Here is a 19,534-nt window from a genome sequence, read left to right on the forward strand (position 1 = left end):
GTTCTAAAATCACTAAACGTTGATTCCTCAATTAATAAAATGGTCAAAAATGAAATAGAAAAAAGTCGATAGAATTGAAATTAAGGGAAAAGAATTGAAAAAAATCTTCGATATATTATATTAAATATATTAAGTATATTAAAAGAGGACTAGAGTTGAATCAGCCGCATTTTCGATATTGATCTTTGTTCCTAAGGGTTCACGGTTTACAATTCTCTCACGCCATAAAAGTAATCCGATGCATATTCCATACAGGAACAACGGAAGTAGTTGAATCCTATATAAAAATTAATTAGTTAATAAATTATAATGCCCATACTATATTTGGGACAAAAGTAAAAGAGTTTTCATCAAGATCTATAGTTATAATATGGAGAAGAACTATAAAAAAAATGTTTTTAAGAAGAAAAAGTGTAAAGTAATGTAAAGAAAATTTTTTTGGAAAAAATGGAAGAAATAGAAGACGGAGCAATTAAACTAGATGAAAAAAGAATGTTGATTAGAAAATCGATTATTGTGCGCATCTCCCGATTGAAGAGGAGGTGAAAAATGTAGATAACGCTTAAAGGAATAATCGAACTGATTATAATCTTGCACTTACCAATACGAGTATCCTAAATAGGCACTAGAAGTGTATTCTCCAGTGATAGTATCGCGAATAGCTATGTTGTACGACGTTACGAAGCTATAATGACAACCATAAATTATTAGGCTGGTTAAATTGAGCCCAATAGCGAGGCAAGCTACCAGGTAAATACCCTGCAAGGAATTCCTTTATTACACCACTTACATTATGATTAGCTTTTAAACTACGAGTTATAGGTATAATTACAATTATTTTTAATTGTATTTAAATCTAATTGCATCGCCAGATATTTATTTCTGTGCCAATATTCACCTGTTCCTTGAAAATTTTCAAAAGAAAATGAGAATTTATTTCCACTATGCATAAAACAGTGAATTTTCATTTTCTTCAAAAATTATTTTCTCATTTCTCTTTTGTATTCTTTCTTGATACATTTTTTTCAGTTAATTTTGAATTTTAATTTTAAATTCCTCATTTTCATTTTTTTTTATTACATTTTATTCTAAGTTCTTATCCCAAATCTCGACTTTATGGGGTTTTTTTTTATTATTTAATAATATGTTTGTTTTATTTTTTTAAGTGAATCTTTTAATTTCATTTCTTTGTATTGAATTAAAAACTCAAGAATTTTTTTCTAAGTCAATTTCAATTTTTTTCAAAAGCACTTTTTCATTTCTCTTGAAAGTAATAAATTTTTCTTGATGTACATTTTTTCATTTAATTTTTAATTCCTCTTTTTTTACTTTTTTATTTTTATTTTTCTATTACGTTTTTCTGTTTTTTTAAATTTTTTTCTATTTCAAATGCGAACTTTCGGAATTTTTTTATTACTAATATATATATATATATATATATATTTTTAGATGCATTTTTTATTTATTAATTTAAATTATAAAGAATTTTTATTGAATTTTTTTATGTTATTTTGAGAATATTTTTTTCTGCAAAAATGAAAATATGTGGGAAATTAACTCACGTAAATATTGAGAAATGTCTCTGCAGGACTTTTAAATGAATTTAAAATTAAAAGAGCACACATTCCTGTCACGGCGACAAGCTGTAGAATCATTAGAATAGTGGTACAAAGCCAAGCACCCGCATTCACAAAAACTATAGAATTTCTCGTATCTGCAAAAGCATAAGGGTTTTTAATTCCGTCGATTGAAGGTTGAATTATTATTTTAAATATAACTTCTGCATAAATAGTTTATTTCTCAAAAGATAACAATTTTTTTCATCTTGTTTCCAATTAAAAAAAGATTAATAATTTACGGAACAAATTAAAAATTTAATTGATCCATTTTTTTATTTAGTACATTTTGTTTCCCTTTTACTTTTACTTTTTTATATTCTATTAATTGTCTATCTTTTTATTTTTACAATAAACTTTTATTCTTTGAGCGAAAACGGTAAATTTTTTTTTTAAAAGTTGCTTTTTATAAAGAAATTTTTCCCAAATTGTTTTTTAATTTTTTTTTTTTAAAGTTTGTTAAAATTATTCGATTTTTAATTATTTTACTAACCATTTTCACTTTTTCTTGTAGAAACTGAACTCATCAAATTTTTTCCTGTTGACAAACACGAAAATTCTGGATTTTCGCCATTAAGAAGTGATTCTACCTCCTCTTCTCTGGATTTCGCATTTGATCTGCAGCTCCAAGCACACTTATTCGATCCCCAAATACACGAAACTTAAATAGTAAGCAAATATTTCATTTTTATTATTTATTGAGTTTTTAGATTTTATTCTCAATGAAAAATATTAAAATAATTAGCAGTGAAACAAGAATATTCAGGATTGCCACAGGTCAGGGAAATCAGGGATAATTTAGGGAATTTTATACAGATTACTGGAAAAAGTATTAAACTTTAAGAATTGATACAAAAATTCTGGCGTTTGGTGATCAGAAACCTTTGAAAATATTAAAAATATTTAATTCTCCTTGAATTCTTTTTTGTTTACCTTATAAATTTTGAAATCACCACGAATTTTAATATAAAAGCTTACATTTTTCTACTTATAACAATAAATGCATTTTTGTAGAATATGAAATTGAATTTATTTTATGTAATTTAATTCTTGAAAACCTTTCTCAATATTATTTATAAAATATTCACAGAAAAATTGTTTATCATCAACAAGTTTTAAATGTTGAAATGAACGAAATATTTTTTATTAAAAATATTTCCAAAGATTATTGATTGTAAAAAAAAATTAAAAATGAAAATTTAACATTTGGAAACTTATAAATTATTTTTTTTACACGCGACACAAATTATTGTAATAAAAATTTGAATTTGAAAAAAGAAATAAATTTTCGTTCATTTGAACGTTCAGAACTTTCGGAGAATTAAAAATTCAAAAAATAATTAAATTTGCGTTTGCAATTTCTTAATTTTTGTGGAAAACTAATAATAATGATCATTAAAATTTAAATAATAATAATAATAATAATAATAATAATAATAATAATAATAATAATAATAATAATAATAATTTTAATAATTCATTAAAATTTTGTTTTTGATATTTCGAATAATTTTACAATGGAAAATAATCACAAATAAATGTATTAGAAATATTTTCTTATTTAATTTAGAGTGAATTAGAATATTTTTATGTTCATGAAAAAATTCGAAATTCTGTCTGGAAATCAGAAAGTACTAATAATAGCAATAAATAAAATCAGAGAAAAATGAAATAATTTTTGTTGGAACCCAGAATATTGCTAGTAATAAAAAATTAATATAATCATGAGAATAATAATAATAATAATGAAAAATTCATAACTATGAGAATAATAATAAAAACAATAATAATGAAAAAAATAAAAAATATTAATAAAAATAATAAGAGATTAAAAAATATTGTAAATAATGCACATTTTTTGCATGACTATTTTCAGTATTATTTAATTAACTTTAAAATGATATTGTTTCTTTGAATCGAATTAACATAAATTTTCAATCCATTATATGCTTGAGAGTATAATTAATTATTAATGACAAGTTAATTAATTAATGAATAAGTAAAGGTTTTATTTTGAAAGTATAAAACGATTTTCTTGCTTACTGTAAATATCGTAGAATATTGGAGTGGAAACAGGCTTTCTTATAAGGGTGCCTGTAAATAATCCATGATTGATTTCCGAGTCTTGAATATCTAATGAAGTATTGCTGACAGAGGCCGATCCTGTGATCCACTCATTTGTCCCCAGGGATAAGCAAACAACAACCAGGGCTAAAATGGACAAACCAGCTGCAACTTGAATAAAGATAACTCTCTTTCTTTTTTTCATTTTTTTTATATTTAGGAACTTTTTCTTTAAACTAACAAATTTTCACTTTCTATAAATGACACATTCAATTATAAAATCCAAAATTAGTACATTTTCCAAACATTCAATTCATTTAACTATTTTTTCTATTAGAAAAATTTTAATTATTATTATTATTAATATTATTAGTTAATTTTTTTTATTTGTTTATGTTTTGTTTATTCATTTTTTATTTATTTGTTTATTTATTTATATTTCGTTTATTTATTTATTTATGAAACTTTAGAATAAGCACTTTAATACAAAATGTTCATTCTCATTTCTGAATTCATGAACTAAACTTGAAAATTAATTCCTGGATAGACCTTCCGATGATAAAGTTTTTATCAGTTTAATAATCATTGGAAAGTGTCTAATCTACTTGAAACCTACATACAAAGACATATTTCCTACTGATAAGATTAATAATTGTAGAACTTTGTGAAAAGTTTATATAAGTGTATCAATTTTTTAAAAACAAAAAATTAATCAAACTAAGATTAAAAAATTACTCCCACTATTTTGTTTTTCTAAAATTCTATTTTTATAGTATTTTACATATTTATTTATTTGAATATTAACGGGACAGGCGATTCGCAATATTTTGCAAAATATTTTATTTTTTATCATTATTTTAATTTAATTACTAAAATTAGAATTCTGTGAGTGAGAAGATAAATAAGAGATGATAGAAATTATAATAAAAACGTAAAATTTTTACTTATGTAGATATAGATTTAAATAAATCTGGAAACAAAAGATTTGGAAATATTAGAAAAAGTTTCTATTTAAAATTTGAATTTACGCGGGTTAAGTTGGCGCGATCGAAATCAAACTTTGTTTTTCTCTGTTTCAGTCGGATGGCAGCACTGCTTTTGTTTAGTTGAAGTTGGCTGAGAGAGAAATAGAATTCGAGAATTGTCAACAATACGTTGCAGAATCATCGAAAAGTAAGTTTTTTACCATTTTTAATAACAATTTTATAATATTTTCCACCTGGAAATTACAAGGATTAATAAAATTATAAATTCGTTAAGTGTTTCCATTCACTTAAGCAAAATCGCGCTGTTTTCAATGATCGTAAAAATTTATAGGTTATGTCAAATTTATTTTGAAAAAATTATTGTAAAAACAGTTAATAACCTTGTACCACATAATTCTAACTAGATTTCTTAAACCACTGTTGCAAAATTATTTCTTAAATAATATTTCACGTCAACAATGTGTATTTTTCAATGTCACGTGTTCGCTTTCTTTTACCTCGCAAGCATGGATAAAAAACACGTGAAGCAATTGACATTGACAACAAGTGGATTTCGATTGTTTTGTAAAAACGGGAAAAAACAATTGTTTCTGACAATAGGAAAAGTATTTTTATATAGTCAAATATAGTACAAATATTTTTTTTCTAAACTCATTAGTTATTAGTCATAAAAACGTCGCAGTAAAATAGAAGAAAATAATTTTTTCTAAATTACAGGCATCACAGTTGGTCCCCTTTTGTCCCTTTTCCCATTTCTGACAATAACTTCTTTTTAAATAACTTAATTCTTGAAGAACTATCATAAAATTATAACTTAGAAATTATTTAATGAATAATTTTATTTATACATTTCAAAATTAATTGAATTTTAAAATAGTTTCGTCCACAATTTTCATAAATAGATGAACTTGAAAGGATTTTAACTTCAAATTTTATAAAATTTCAATTTTGAATGAATTTTATTAGAAATTCTAAAGAACTTACATTTTTGTAAAAATTTTCAAACTTTAAATAATTCTGAAATTAGTTAAATTTCTTAATATTATATATATTTAATTAATTATTAAAAATAATGAATTTATCGAGGAATTTTGGTTAAAAACACTAAACAAAATTTTAATTTTGGAGAAGTTTCAAATAATTGCAAAAATTCAATTATTTTCAAAAATAATAAAATTCAAATATATTCAAAAATTTAAAGAAATTCTCGTCAAAATTTCAATTATCTTTATATGTAAATAATAAAATTCTTCTCCGAAATTAAATTATTTTCAAAAATTTTAATAAAATTCTTGGCAAAATTTCAATTATTTGCAAAAATTTTCCTAAATTCAATTACATTCAATATCTACTATTTTAATAAAATTTTCCAAAAGAATTCAATTATTTTTAAATAAATTTTATTAAAATTCTACGCAAACGTTTAATTATTTTTATAAATAATAACATAATTTCACAAGAATTCTATTATTTACAAATTTTTTATAAATTTCTTCGCAATAATTCCATTATTTTCATAAATAATCAAACTCATCGCAGAATTTCAATTATTTTTAGTACAATTTCAATCAAATACCACGAAAAATGTAATTATTTTTAAAAATTTTATTAAAATTCGTCGAAAGAATTCATTTATTTAAAATTTTGTTGATAAAATTCTTTATGAGAATTCAATATTAAGAAATATTCAATTATTCAATATAAATTCTTTATTTTTTATTTAAATAATTGAATTCTAGTAGAATTTTTTGATAAAAATTAATTTAAAAATGGATTATTCAGTTAAAATTTTCGATTACCTATAATTGAATATTCAAATCATTATAGCGTCAATTTTGAGAAATAATTGAATTTTGAATAAGATTTAAATTGAAATCTTGGACAATCTGAATTTTTCATATTTTTAACTAAAAATTTCTGTAAAATAATTTTTTTTTAAGTTTACTAGAATTTTAAAAAAATTTTATGGAAGCTATACGATAAAAAATTAGAATTATGTATGCAAGTTGTATAAAAAATTCCCCTTTTCACCTTTTTTGAGGAAAAAGGTACTGTGATGCCTAAAATTATGATAGGTAGAGAAAATTTTAACACGTTTATAAAACAAAAATTTAAGAAATGGCAGAAAGTGAGAATGAAAAACCAACTAAAAAAGTGTATACTGACGCTGAGCGTTTGGAACTTGCTGCAAAATTAGATGCCGAATTAGACGAATATATAGATAGTTTAGAAAAGAAACAGTATACTGAAGGATGGCCGGAAGATCGGTGGCAAGAAGAAATGGAGAAACATCCATTTTTTATGAAAAATACTCCTGGTCCAGGAGAGGAGCTTTCACCATTAATGGAAGGCTTACAGCAACTTAAATATAGTACAGAAGAAAATACTGCCGAAGGTGTGTGACATTGTTTTCTTTGCAAACAATTAAAAGAAATAATTATTAACGACTACATTACTTATTTAATTTATTTAATTAATTAAATTTCATTTTTTTCAATTTATCACTGTAGCAAGAATCACAGACTCGCTTTTTTTAATTTTCTCACCTATTTCACTTATTTCGTTAATTTCCACACGGAGAGAAATCTGTTGCGAATAATGCATAGAGTAGAGGTTATGAATAATAGCATAAGCACTTACTAGCGAAAAGTATAAGAGGTCCGCCTGAATATCAGTCGACTCCGCCTAATATTCAGGCGGACTCGAGCAATAAATAGGCTCTCTGTTAGGATTTTAGCATCAAAGAATCTATGGAAAAAGTATATGAAAAGTTTCGAGCATTAATCCTAACAGATTTCTCTCCGTTCACCCATTTTCTAAATTTATTCCCCAATAATTTTAATCAAAAGTTTAGTTTCTGAACAAATTTAATTAGTTAGTTAAATTTTTTAATATATATTTAATTAATTTTTAAAAATAATAGATTTGTAGAAGAATTATAGTTAAAAACACTTTAAAAATGGCAGGCTTCGAAGTGACACACTTTTCCACTTTTTTGACACTTTTTTTGGTCAAGCCTACTTTTTGCTACTTATTTTGTCAAAAAGATACTAAATGCTACTTTTTTCCAAAAAAGGTAAAAAAAATTTACAGAATTCAAGAATTTTAGTTTTTTTGGTGAATTTCGTAGATTTCAAAAAAACCGCCAAATGAATTAAATTTATTATTGGACGCGTGATTATAATATATTATAATAATTACTAATAGTGGATGTTTATTAAATTACAACTTTTTAACGTTTCGAATTTTTCGTATCTAATTTTATTATTCTTTAAGCTTCTTAAAAAAATTAAAAACTAAATTTTTCATTTTTCACTATATAATTTAATAGTAATACCTTTTTTGACTTTATAAAAGTTTCATCAAGTATAGAAAAAATCAATTAAGAATGAAAACTTAATTCTTTTGGTTATATAAATTGTTTGATTAAAAATCCAAAATAATATTTATTTAACGTGATTATTTATTATATTATGTTTACAAACTTTATGTCAAATTTAAAAATATTAATTGTATTTTCAATAATACAGTGTTTTAAGTCGGTTGTTCAATAATAAAAAAATCATTTATAAAGATTTAAGATCTATCTAGAAGAAAAATTATAATTTTTTTATTGGAATTAAATTGCTCATAATTTATTATTGTACAAAATTATGGCTATGTGGATTCTAAAATTTAAAAAATTTATATGACTAAAAACAATCCATTTTTTTCATTTTGATAGTTGTTATTAGTAAATTACTAAAAAATGTTTACGTTTCATTTTTAAAAATTAGATGGCTGATAAAAAGTTATTGATAGTTTTTTAAAAAATAATAAGGAGAAAGAAGGTGTCAGTTTAACTTCTCAAAATTATGAGCCTGTTATTAAAAAACAAATTCTTATGAAAGATCTCATTTAAGTATTATTAACAATTACATTTCATTATGTAAATAAAACTTTCTAATGTAAAATATCGACAAAAAAGCTATTATATTTTCATGTTTTATGTTTATAAATCAAAATTTAAAAAAAATTTTGTGAATTCCTATTTTTAGTATTTTTTTCTTTCAATTTTTTGGACAACAACATATATTCACTTAATTTTCTTACTTAAAAAACTAATTTTACTTCACTTTTAATATGCTGGCTTTTTGCTACTTTTTTTCAATTTAGAGGACACTTTTTTCTTCCAAAATGCTACTTTTTCACACTTTTTTTGACCTGCTACTAGACTTCGAAGCCTGAAATGGAGAAGTTACAAATAATTGCAAAATCGGTCCTTTTGGACCGCAACTGCAATGATTAAACTCATTGCAGAATTTCAATTATTTTTAATCAAATTCTTCGAAAAATGTAATTATTCTTAAAAAATTTATTAAAATTCGTCGAAAGAATTCAATTATTGAGAAACATTCAATTATTTAATAAAATTGTTTATTTTTCTTTTCAAATAATTGAATTCTCGTAAAATTTTCTAATAAAAATTGATTTAAAAGTGAATTTCAGTTAATATTATAGATAATAATTGAATATTAAAAGCATTATTGCATGAATTTTTAGAAATAATGGAATTTTTAAAAGGTTTCAATTTAAAATCTTTGAAAATCTGAATTTTTCATACATTTAACTAACAGTGTAATAATAATTTAATTGAAATAATGAAAATAATTTTGAAATTCGATATAAATATTTTCAAAAACTTTTGAAATAAAAAACTTAATTTTAACATTTCCAAAGTTTAAAATTTTAATTTTTTAAACCTGAAGCAATATTATAATAAAATTTAAATTTGAAAGAGAAATAAAGAAATTTTGTTAATTTGAATTTTCATAACCTTAGAGTCATAACTTGATCTATATTTCGAAGAATCTAATTTCAATTTTAATTGAAATTTTAATTATTATTAATTTTTATTAATTCATTAATTCGCATTAAAATTGAAATGGTATTAATCATTTCAATAAGTACTAGTTTTTTATTTTATATGTAATTTTTTTGTCACTTTTTTTGGCACCTATTTTGAGAAAATAATTCACCTTTTTATATAGAATAGAATTTATTTCTTGATGCTACAAATAATGTTTTACATCTCTTACAGCCTTAAAAGTCTAAATGAGTACAATAAGAAATAAACTATTAAAATATAAGACCTTTTTATCTATTTTAAATAAAAAAAAATACTGTGATCCCTGCCGTAGTTTAGATTAAATTTTTTCTTCTTCCCATTTTTATTTATTCTAAGATATTTATTTATTGTTTACTCATTTTATCGATTTTTATTTATAGAATTAGCTAATAATTATAAAGAAGATGGAAATTTTAATTACAAGTATAAGAAATATCGCTTATCTATTCTTTCCTATACTGAAGGCATTAAAACAAAATGTAAAGACACAGATTTAATGGCTCAACTTTACAATAATAGAGCAGCTGCAAACTTTATGTTAGAAAATTATCGGTAAAGTTATAATAATTTATAAAAGTTTTTTACTATATTATATTATTCACGAATCAATACAATATATTTCGATCCAGAGTTTGTGGACTATTGTTAATTTTTTATTTATTTTACAGATTAATTTAGTATAATAGTATTTATAGTTTTTTAAAAATTAAGAATTATAATAAAAGTATAATTATAGAAAAATAATAATTAGTTAAATAAAAAATTTCAAATAGAACACATTCTGCTTCTTTGGAATAAAATTATTTGACTTGTATTAAAAATATTAATTATTTATTTACTTTATTTAGATCAAGTTTAAATGACTGTAAACAAGCTTTAAAATTAAAACCACAATATGCAAAAGCTTTGAACAGAGCTGCGCACTGTTATCTTAAAGTTAAAGATTTCTCACAATGTGTTGAATTTTGTGATCAAATTTTGAAGGAATCTCCAAATGATAAATCAATTATTGATCTTAAATCGCAGGCTTTAAGAGATAAGGTAAATATGTAATCAGTAGCTATTTATATATATTATTCAATAGCTTCTATAATGTTTATTTTACTACCTTTTTTTAAATACACATTTAAATACAATTTTTCTAACGATTTTAAATGATTACTGATAAAAGAATGAAATATTTATAGAAACAATGGGAGAGAGATTTGCGAAAAGAGAAACTCAAGGAGAAGAAAATTGAAAAACAGGAAGATAAAGTTCTAGAAATTATTGCCAGTAGAAATATTAAATTGCATACGACGAAGGGCAAAGGAATCGTAAATTTAAAAGATTTAGAACCACAAATTCCACAAATTGCTCAAAATGTTGTTCATTTGGATGACAATAAGAAATTAATTTGGCCAGTTATGATTCTCTATCCAGAAGTATTTCAAACTGATTTTATTCAAAATTTTCATGAAGATTCTACGTAAGTTAATTTGTTTTTAATTAAATATAATACGTTATTTAAAAAAAAAATAAGGCCTCGAATATTAGGACTTTTTCGACTATTTTCAAACAATGAGACGTTTTTCGACTTATTTACAAAAAATTGCGACTTCGACTTTTCTTCAAAACATTGCGACAAAATACCATATTTTTAGTGTAAAATGCAAATTATTTCGATTTTTATAATGCGAAAAATAACTATACTGAAAGACTTTGTGTTTCAAAATTTTGATTCCCGGTCATTTCCACGAATCAATTCTACCGAATGTCAAATTTCACGAAAAATTTTTTACCGAATGCTTTTTTTTTCCCCCGAATTAATTTTCCCGAAAAATTTGTTACTGAATGATATTATACCGAAAATATTTTTACCGAAATAAATATTGTTACTGAATTCAAACTTTATCAATTGCGATATTCATAACTAGCTGTCGTACCCGTCTTCGAAGGGTTTTACCCAAGTAGAAATGTAATACTGGCATAGTACTGATCTTGTACTGACTGCCAGTATTGCAGTACTGACTCCAGTACTAAGTCAGTACTGGGAAAACCCTGGCTGGTAACGCTGTCCAGTACTGATTTTTACCGGCGGTCAGTATAAGCTCCTTATTTAATTATTAAAGCATGGGGAGTAATTTATTGAATACTAATAATTATTATTAGTATTAATTATTATTAATTAATTATTAGAATTCCTTTTATTAAAATAAGTTTTAAAAAAATATTTTTCTTATTTTTTCATTATTTATTTAAATTAATGACTAAATTATTATTATTACTGGTTATTAATTATTTAAACTTATACTTTATGTAACACTGTTAAGAATTATACACAAAACACTTAAAACTAAGACGGAAAAATATCGCACGCACGGGGGACCGAACCCTAGACCTCGAGGACGCAAGTCGAATACACATACCGCATAGCCACGCAAGCTCGGGAGTTATCTCGCATAAACTTCCTTTTGAATTGTGGGACCGATATATACAGTGCTTTAATAATAAATCCACTGCATATTATATTTATTTCAAGAAAAATTATTATACATATATCTTTATATACATTTTATCAAGTCATTATGTAGTAATTAATAGATATATCATAATAATATGGTAAAAATTATTAATATAATTATTTATTTATTATTTATAATCTAATTATTTATTAAAATAATAATAAAAAAAAATTTATTTAAGAAAAATTTTTGTTAAATAAATAAATAAAAATATATATACAGCTTTAAAAAATAAAATTTTTTTTATTATTAATAATACGTAATAATTCTAAAAATAATTAATTAATAATAATTTATTATTATATTATTAAAATATATCTATTAGTTAATAATAAATTAATAAAATGTTTGATATTATTGTTGATGAATAATGTTTTTACAAATCTTTGCAAATATTTTAATTGTTAATAAATCAAACGATGTTCAATGTTTAATTACATTATAACAAATTTTGATTGTTTTTTTAACTCCTTCGCAGTACTGATTTAGTGTTAAGCCAGTTTTCTGCCAGTACTGATTTTAGAACTTTTCTAACTCCGACATAGTACTGATTCGGTTTTGGAGTCAGTATACTCCCAGTACTGATCGGGTTCCGAAAGTCAGTACCGACGGTCAGTACTGAGTCAGTACCATGTCGGTGTTTAACTCCGTCCTAACTCCGGACATTTCTACTTGGGTAGTTTCTACAAATACATTCAATAGTGTGTATACCAGTCTCGAAAAATGGGAAATAGCGGGGAATTTAACTTGACCGGAAAAAATAATATTTAGCTACCATTAACTATTTCATTAGAAAAATATTACTATTTTAAATCAGTGATTGACTTTTTATTTATTATTTATTTATTTATTTATTTTTTATTTATTTTATTTATTTATTTTTTTATTTTATTTATTTTTTTACTTTTTTTTTATTGTATTATAAGTTAATCCAAAATTTCCACCAATTTTTGGAGTTATAGTGAAGTCAAATTCGAACTAATTGTATCATAATTGCTAAAATCTAAAATAAGACCTATATTGCAGGCTGAATTCACAGTTTTCCCGATTAAATTAAATTCCTGCATATTTCCCGTTTTTTCCAGTTGGTAGAACCCCTGTTAAAAGTACAGTGGAACCTCGATTATCCGAACCTCTGTTATCTGAACCCTCTATTATCCGAACCAAAAATCATTATATCCGAACTTTTTCTTGACTTTCCGAATCTTAACATTTATTTTCTTTTTTTTTTATCATTCTTATTTTCGCGGGACATTTTTAGCATCTTTCAAAGCAAAATAACGAAATTTATGCCAAAAAAATCTTATAAAAAATCATGAATTCTCTGTTTTATTAATTTATTATTATAAATTAATATATATATTTACATATAAAATATACTTATATATCTTTAAAAAATGTATTAAATTAAATATATATAGTTCAACTGTCCAATTTTTTTACTTTAATTATGAAAATCATTAAAACCTCTATTATCCGAACCCGCCCTTACCTAGGATAGTTCGGATAATCGAGGTTCCACTGTATTAGTTAAAACAAAAACCCGTCGAAGAGTATTTTCATAAAATAAGTGAATTTTTGTAGCCATTTGTAGTTTTATTTATTGTTAATTCTTATCAAGAAAATTTATATTTGATGAGAAAAGATACACCTGGAAAAATTTGGACAAAGCTGGGAAAAACCGGATAGTTTGTTAAACAAAAATAATAATAGACACCCTGTTTAACTTTTGCCTTTACAATGCTCAAAACATCCCTAAAAGTTAAATCTAGAATTAAAATAACCAAACTTTTTACTATCTAAGTTTTTTCCCAGTAGCATAATGCAAGTATCGTATCACATATTCTTGAATTCATGCAGTATCAATTTTATCATAAGAATCTCCATTTTTAATATTTTCGAAATTTTTGCAATTGAGTACTCCTAATAAAGTCGGCTGTAGACGCAAATTAGGTTAATATATAGAAAATTTCTAAAGTAGAATGGTTATGCTTAATCCAAAAAAGTATTTCTCGGGGACTCTTGTCGAAGTGCGTAAGGCCAATAGGGCAGGAGTATAAACAATAAAAATATTTAATTACAGAAAGTTTAAAAAATATACATTAAAAAATATAAAATTTGGAAATCTTCCATTTTTTTAATTTTTTGAAAAAATTGAATACCTCCCGTTCTAATTAATATATTTAAAATCTGCAAATTTATTGCTTATATATATCTTACAAAAGTCATAACTGATTAATTTACAGCAATCTGTCAAAATTTAAAAAAAAATTTGAATTTTTTGGAAAATTCATAATTTTTTTTCATATCAATATTATTTTTTATTCAATTTATTTTTATATATCTTTAAAATCATTTATATTATTAATAAATTAAAAAATTTATCCCAATCTGCAAAAATTGAAAAAAATTTTTTTTTTGAATTTTTTGAAAAATTCATAACTTTTGTTCAGCTCAATATTTTTTCATCAAATATAGCTAATATTTTAAGTTAGACCAATACCTGAAAGATTGCCAAATTTTACTTCAATCGGCCAAGACGTTTTCAAGTTATACGCGAACAAAATTTTGCGGACATACATACATACATACATACACACATACAAACATACATACATACATACAGACAGGAAATTTTCTATTACCATTTTTGGATTCTCCGTTGTTCAAATAAATAAATTATGCTAGAAAAAATTAATTTCATGCAATGTACAGACAAAAGTCTGATTTTATTAATATAGATTAATGCAATAATTAAAAAATTATTTTCAATTCAATTTTACAAAATTAATTGTTCAAAATCTTTTTAATTGTATACAATTTTTGAAAATCAACTTTTCAAGAATTATAATTGTAAAGTTTGAAAGAAAATGAATTCTCAAAAATTTTAATGATAAATCTGAAAGTGTAAATTTAAAAATAATAATTATATTTAAATATTGTTGAAAAAAGTAATTCTTAGAATTTTTTTATTCTTTTTTTTCAAATTAAATTATTTCCAATATTTTCAAATAATGTACATATTTCCAAAAATTCAAATAGATACAAAAAATAATAACATTAAAATTTTTCAGAATTATTTTTCCCATTTTGGAGAAAACAATCATGTTTAAAGTTTTTAATTAAAATTCTTCAAAAAAATAATTAGTTATCTTAAATTATACAATAATTCAAAATTTTTCAATAACTATTGTTTTATGATATTTTTTTAAGATTCAATTAATTTTGAACAAAGTAAATTAAAATTTTTTAAATTTACTTTTTTAGAGTCATTAAAATTTAGGAGAGAAATCATGTTCATATTTATAATATTAAAATGCTTGAAAAATTTGATTATTTTTTTATATTTTTCAAAAAATCAATTACTTATTTGAGATCTCAATTATTTGGAAATTTTTCAATTGTATACAATTGAAAACTGTTACAGCTTTCAAAAATTAGTTAAAAATATTTTTAAAAAATTAATTTTAAGAATTTCTTTATTATAATTCTTTAAAAATATTATATACCTTACACCCTGAAAAAAAGTAATCTCACAATTAGAGGAAAAATCCTCTTCTAATATCCTCTCAATTTTTCCTCTCAAAACAAAAGTATTCCACTTGAATGTAGAATATATTTTTATTCTTTGGTGGTTAATAATAAAACAGAAAAATTTTTTTTTGTTCAAATGTCAAAAATATTGAATTCAAATCAAGTCAATCAGCAAATAAATATATTAATTAATATAAGTAATGAACTTTTCATCATTAATTATATTACTTTTTTTAGGGTGTAATAACTTTTAAAAAACAGGAGCAGCTACAGTTACACTTATTATAAAAAATTGAATTCTTGTATTTAAATAATTGAATTCTCGAAGAACTTTCCGAAAATTATTAAAAATAATTGATTTAGAGACGAAGTTTAGTTACAAATTGTAGAAAATAATTGAATTTTTGAAGGGTTATAGTTATAATTTTTAGAAATTTTTTAATTCAGTACCTATATTTCAAATTGAAATTTAAAAAATTTTATTTTCCGTGGAAAAACAAATAAGTATTTTAATATTTATTTATCAAATTTATTCAAGTTTTGAATAATTGAATTTAGAAATCAATGAAAGGTCAGGGAAATACAAAATAACATTTTTGAGATAACACTGAATTAAATAAACGACTTTTTTATATTTTTAATCGACTAAACACTAAAGTGCCTTTTTTTGCGCGTTTAAGTCGATTCGAAGCCTAAAAAATTCAAAAAGAGCAACATTTGAGGACCCAGGTGCGAAAAGTTGGTCGGGCCATGGTCGCGCCGACCTAGTGGATAGTCGTGCCGACCTTGGCAACCAAAGGTCGGCCGAACTAGCGAATTGTAACACCCGCCGTCCAGTGGCTGACATGGTCGGGCCGACTATGGCTGCCAAAGTCGGACCGACCAGGGGTGCCAAAGTTTTGCCAACCATGTGAAAGAATGTCGGCTTGACTTTGGCAACCATGGTCGTGCCGACCTTGGCAGCCAAAGGTCGGCCGAACTAGCGAATTGTAACACCCGCCGTCCAGTGGCTGACATGGTCGTGCCGACTATGGTTGCCAAAGTCGGGCCGACCAGGGGTGCCAAAGCTTTGCCGACCATGAGAAAGAAGGTCGGATTCACTTTGGCAACCTTGGTCGTGCCGACCTTGGCAGCCAAAAGTCGGCCGACCGATTGCAAAAAATTATTAATTATTTATTATTATTATTAATTATTATTATTCATTATTTATTTGTTTATTGTATACATCTTAACACTAAACGCAATCTTACACATAAATACAAATTAAAATTTCTAACGCTCGCAGGAATCGAACTCGCAACCTAACGCACCGAAGTCTAACACGCTAACCATTACGCTACGCTTACATGAAAGCCTAAGAACAAAAATGATTTTATAAGCTGCAACTTCAAACTGACCATCGGCCCGACTCTGGCCAAAGTCGGCCCGACCAAGTGAAATTAGGTTTTTTGCACTCTGGCTGCCATAGTTTTACCGACCGTCGGCCCGACCAATTGAAATTAGGTTTTTTAAACTCTGGCTGCCATAGTTTAACCCACCATCGGCCCGACTCAGGCCAGAGTCGGCCCGACCAACTAAAATTAGGTTCTCTAAACTCTGGCTGCCATAGTTTTACCGACCGTCGGCCCGACTCAGGCCAGAGTCGGCCCGACCAAGTGAAATTAGGTTTTTTGCACTCTGGCTGCCATAGTTTTACCGACCGTCGGCCCGACTCAGGCCAGAGTCGGCCCGACCAATTGAAATTAGGTTTTTTAAACTCTGGCTGCCATAGTTTAACCCACCATCGGCCCGACTCAGGCCAAAGTCGGCCCGACCAACAGAAATTAACCTTTTTAAACTCTGGCTGCCATACTTTAGCCGACCATCGGCCCGACTCAGGCCAGAGTCGGCCCGACCAACTAAAATTAGGTTCTCTAAACTCTGGCTGCCATAGTTTTACCGACCATCGGCCCGACTCAGGCCAGAGTCGGCCCGACCAACTAAAATTAGGTTCTTTAAACTCTGGCTGCCATAGTTTTACCGACCGTCGGCCCGACTCAGGCCAGAGTCGGCCCGACCAACTAAAATTAGGTTCTCTAAACTCTGGCTGCCATAGTTTTACCGACCGTCGGCCCGACTCAGGCCAGAGTCGGCCCGACCAAGTGAAATTAGGTTTTTTGCACTCTGGCTGCCATAGTTTTACCGACCGTCGGCCCGACTCAGGCCAGAGTCGGCCCGACCAATTGAAATTAGGTTTTTTAAACTCTGGCTGCCATAGTTTAACCCACCATCGGCCCGACTCAGGCCAAAGTCGGCCCGACCAACAGAAATTAACCTTTTTAAACTCTGGCTGCCATACTTTAGCCGACCATCGGCCCGACTCAGGCCAGAGTCGGCCCGACCAACTAAAATTAGGTTCTCTAAACTCTGGCTGCCATAGTTTTACCGACCATCGGCCCGACTCAGGCCAGAGTCGGCCCGACCAACTAAAATTAGGTTCTCTAAACTCTGGCTGCCATAGTTTTACCGACCATCGGCCCGACTCAGGCCAGAGTCGGCCCGACCAACTAAAATTAGGTTCTTTAAACTCTGGCTGCCATAGTTTTACCGACCGTCGGCCCGACTCAGGCCAGAGTCGGCCCGACCAACTAAAATTAGGTTCTCTAAACTTTGGCACCCATAGTCGGCCCAAACTTGGGTGGAAACAGTAACCAAAGTCGGCCCGACTTTGGCTGCCGACCTATTGGCAGCCATAGATGGGCCGACCTGGGCCCGACCTGCCAACTCTGGCGGCCGACCAAAATTCGCACCTGGGGAGCAAGTTTCCTAAAGCTGATAAATACATTTTAAAAAAATTTAAATATGTAAACATAAATTTTAATACTTTAAGGACCTCACAAACCGATCTGTCACTGTTGAATTAAAAAAAATGTATATTAACAAAGAATTTTCAATTTAAAAACTTTTCGACTTTTGGTTCTTCAAAAAAAAACAAAAACAAAAACAAAAAACTTTCAATTAATCACTTAGTTTTTAGTTTATTAATAAAGTTTAATTAAAGATAAAACATTTTAAATATAAAAATTTTGTTATAGAAGTAAATTATTAAAAAAAATTATCTTAAGATTAACTGAAAATGGTTATGTGAGAAATTTCATTTGTTTCAATTTCTCAAAATAAGAAATATTGGTTTTATCTGTTTTTGAGAACTTGCTCCTCATTTTTCTTTTATTTTTTCACTTTTCCAATTTTCTTTTAATATACAAATAACTAATATGAAACTAAACTTTCACGTAGAGATAAATTTCTCATATTTCATTGATATGAGAAATTTATCTCTACTAAACGTATGATGTAAAATTGAAAATATTTTCCTAGATTCGAAGAACATCTTGAGGAACTTTTTGAAATTCCTCCTCCATGGGATGGAGATAAAAAGTACAATGTTAGAAGTGTTAATGTCTACTTCGAGGGACATAATAAAATGAATATAAACAAAGTTGATATACATAAAACTTTGTGTGAAATTTTACAAAATGAAAGGTAAATAATTTTTTTCGATATGCAAACATTTATTTAAAAAATAATATATAACACTAATAATAAAAATAATATCAATAATAATAATAATCATAATAATAATAATAATAAATTTAATTCAAGGTTCATCGTTCAAGGAGGAACCCCGTCATTTTTAGTCTTACTCGCAAACAGTGAAGCTGAAAAGAAACTCTTATCCAACTATTAAAAAGTGACGTTTTTTTTTTTTAAATTTTCTACTGAAAGACAATATTTTAATCTAATAATATAATAAAAAAAGCACAAATTTCAATATGTGTTATATAAATACCAACAAAATTAATTTTGGTCAGTTGATTTGACAGGAGTAATATTTTAAACAGGAAGCATTGAATTTGCGGGATAATTAACACGTTTGTCGATAAATATTATTTGGTAAACATA

The 19,534-nt window shown here is 26.0% G+C and overlaps 3 protein-coding genes across 3 annotated transcripts in view; 2 read left to right on the top strand and 1 right to left on the bottom strand.

Annotated features, from left to right (window-relative positions):
• Positions 1–115: 115 nt before the first annotated feature.
• Positions 116–4,265, bottom strand: LOC122504138. The gene is made up of 5 exons (XM_043615071.1): positions 3,660–4,265; positions 2,110–2,277; positions 1,563–1,714; positions 602–759; positions 116–277 (listed from the first exon to the last, which is right to left on the bottom strand). Exons 1-5 carry the CDS (start codon positions 3,883–3,885, stop codon positions 139–141), a joined length of 843 nt encoding a protein of 280 aa, XP_043471006.1. The 5' UTR covers positions 3,886–4,265; the 3' UTR covers positions 116–138.
• On the top strand, positions 2,147–19,403 carry LOC122504133 (DNA polymerase interacting tetratricopeptide repeat-containing, protein of 47 kDa). The gene is made up of 8 exons (XM_043615064.1): positions 2,147–2,285; positions 4,760–4,853; positions 6,783–7,061; positions 9,935–10,106; positions 10,403–10,595; positions 10,742–11,022; positions 18,950–19,114; positions 19,235–19,403. The coding sequence occupies exons 3-8, from the start codon at positions 6,785–6,787 to the stop codon at positions 19,317–19,319; spliced, it is 1,173 nt and encodes a 390-aa protein (XP_043470999.1). The 5' UTR covers positions 2,147–2,285; positions 4,760–4,853; positions 6,783–6,784; the 3' UTR covers positions 19,320–19,403.
• Positions 19,384–19,534, top strand: part of LOC122504100 — a 220,141-nt gene continuing 219,990 nt past the window's right edge. The window contains exon 1 of the mRNA XM_043615006.1: positions 19,384–19,525. The gene's annotated coding sequence lies outside the window, so the exon portion shown is untranslated. The remainder of the gene's footprint in view (positions 19,526–19,534) is intronic.

This window comes from Leptopilina heterotoma, unplaced genomic scaffold (assembly GCF_015476425.1).
Source record: "Leptopilina heterotoma isolate Lh14 unplaced genomic scaffold, ASM1547642v1 Lhet_11, whole genome shotgun sequence".
Classification (NCBI taxonomy): domain Eukaryota; kingdom Metazoa; phylum Arthropoda; class Insecta; order Hymenoptera; family Figitidae; genus Leptopilina; species Leptopilina heterotoma.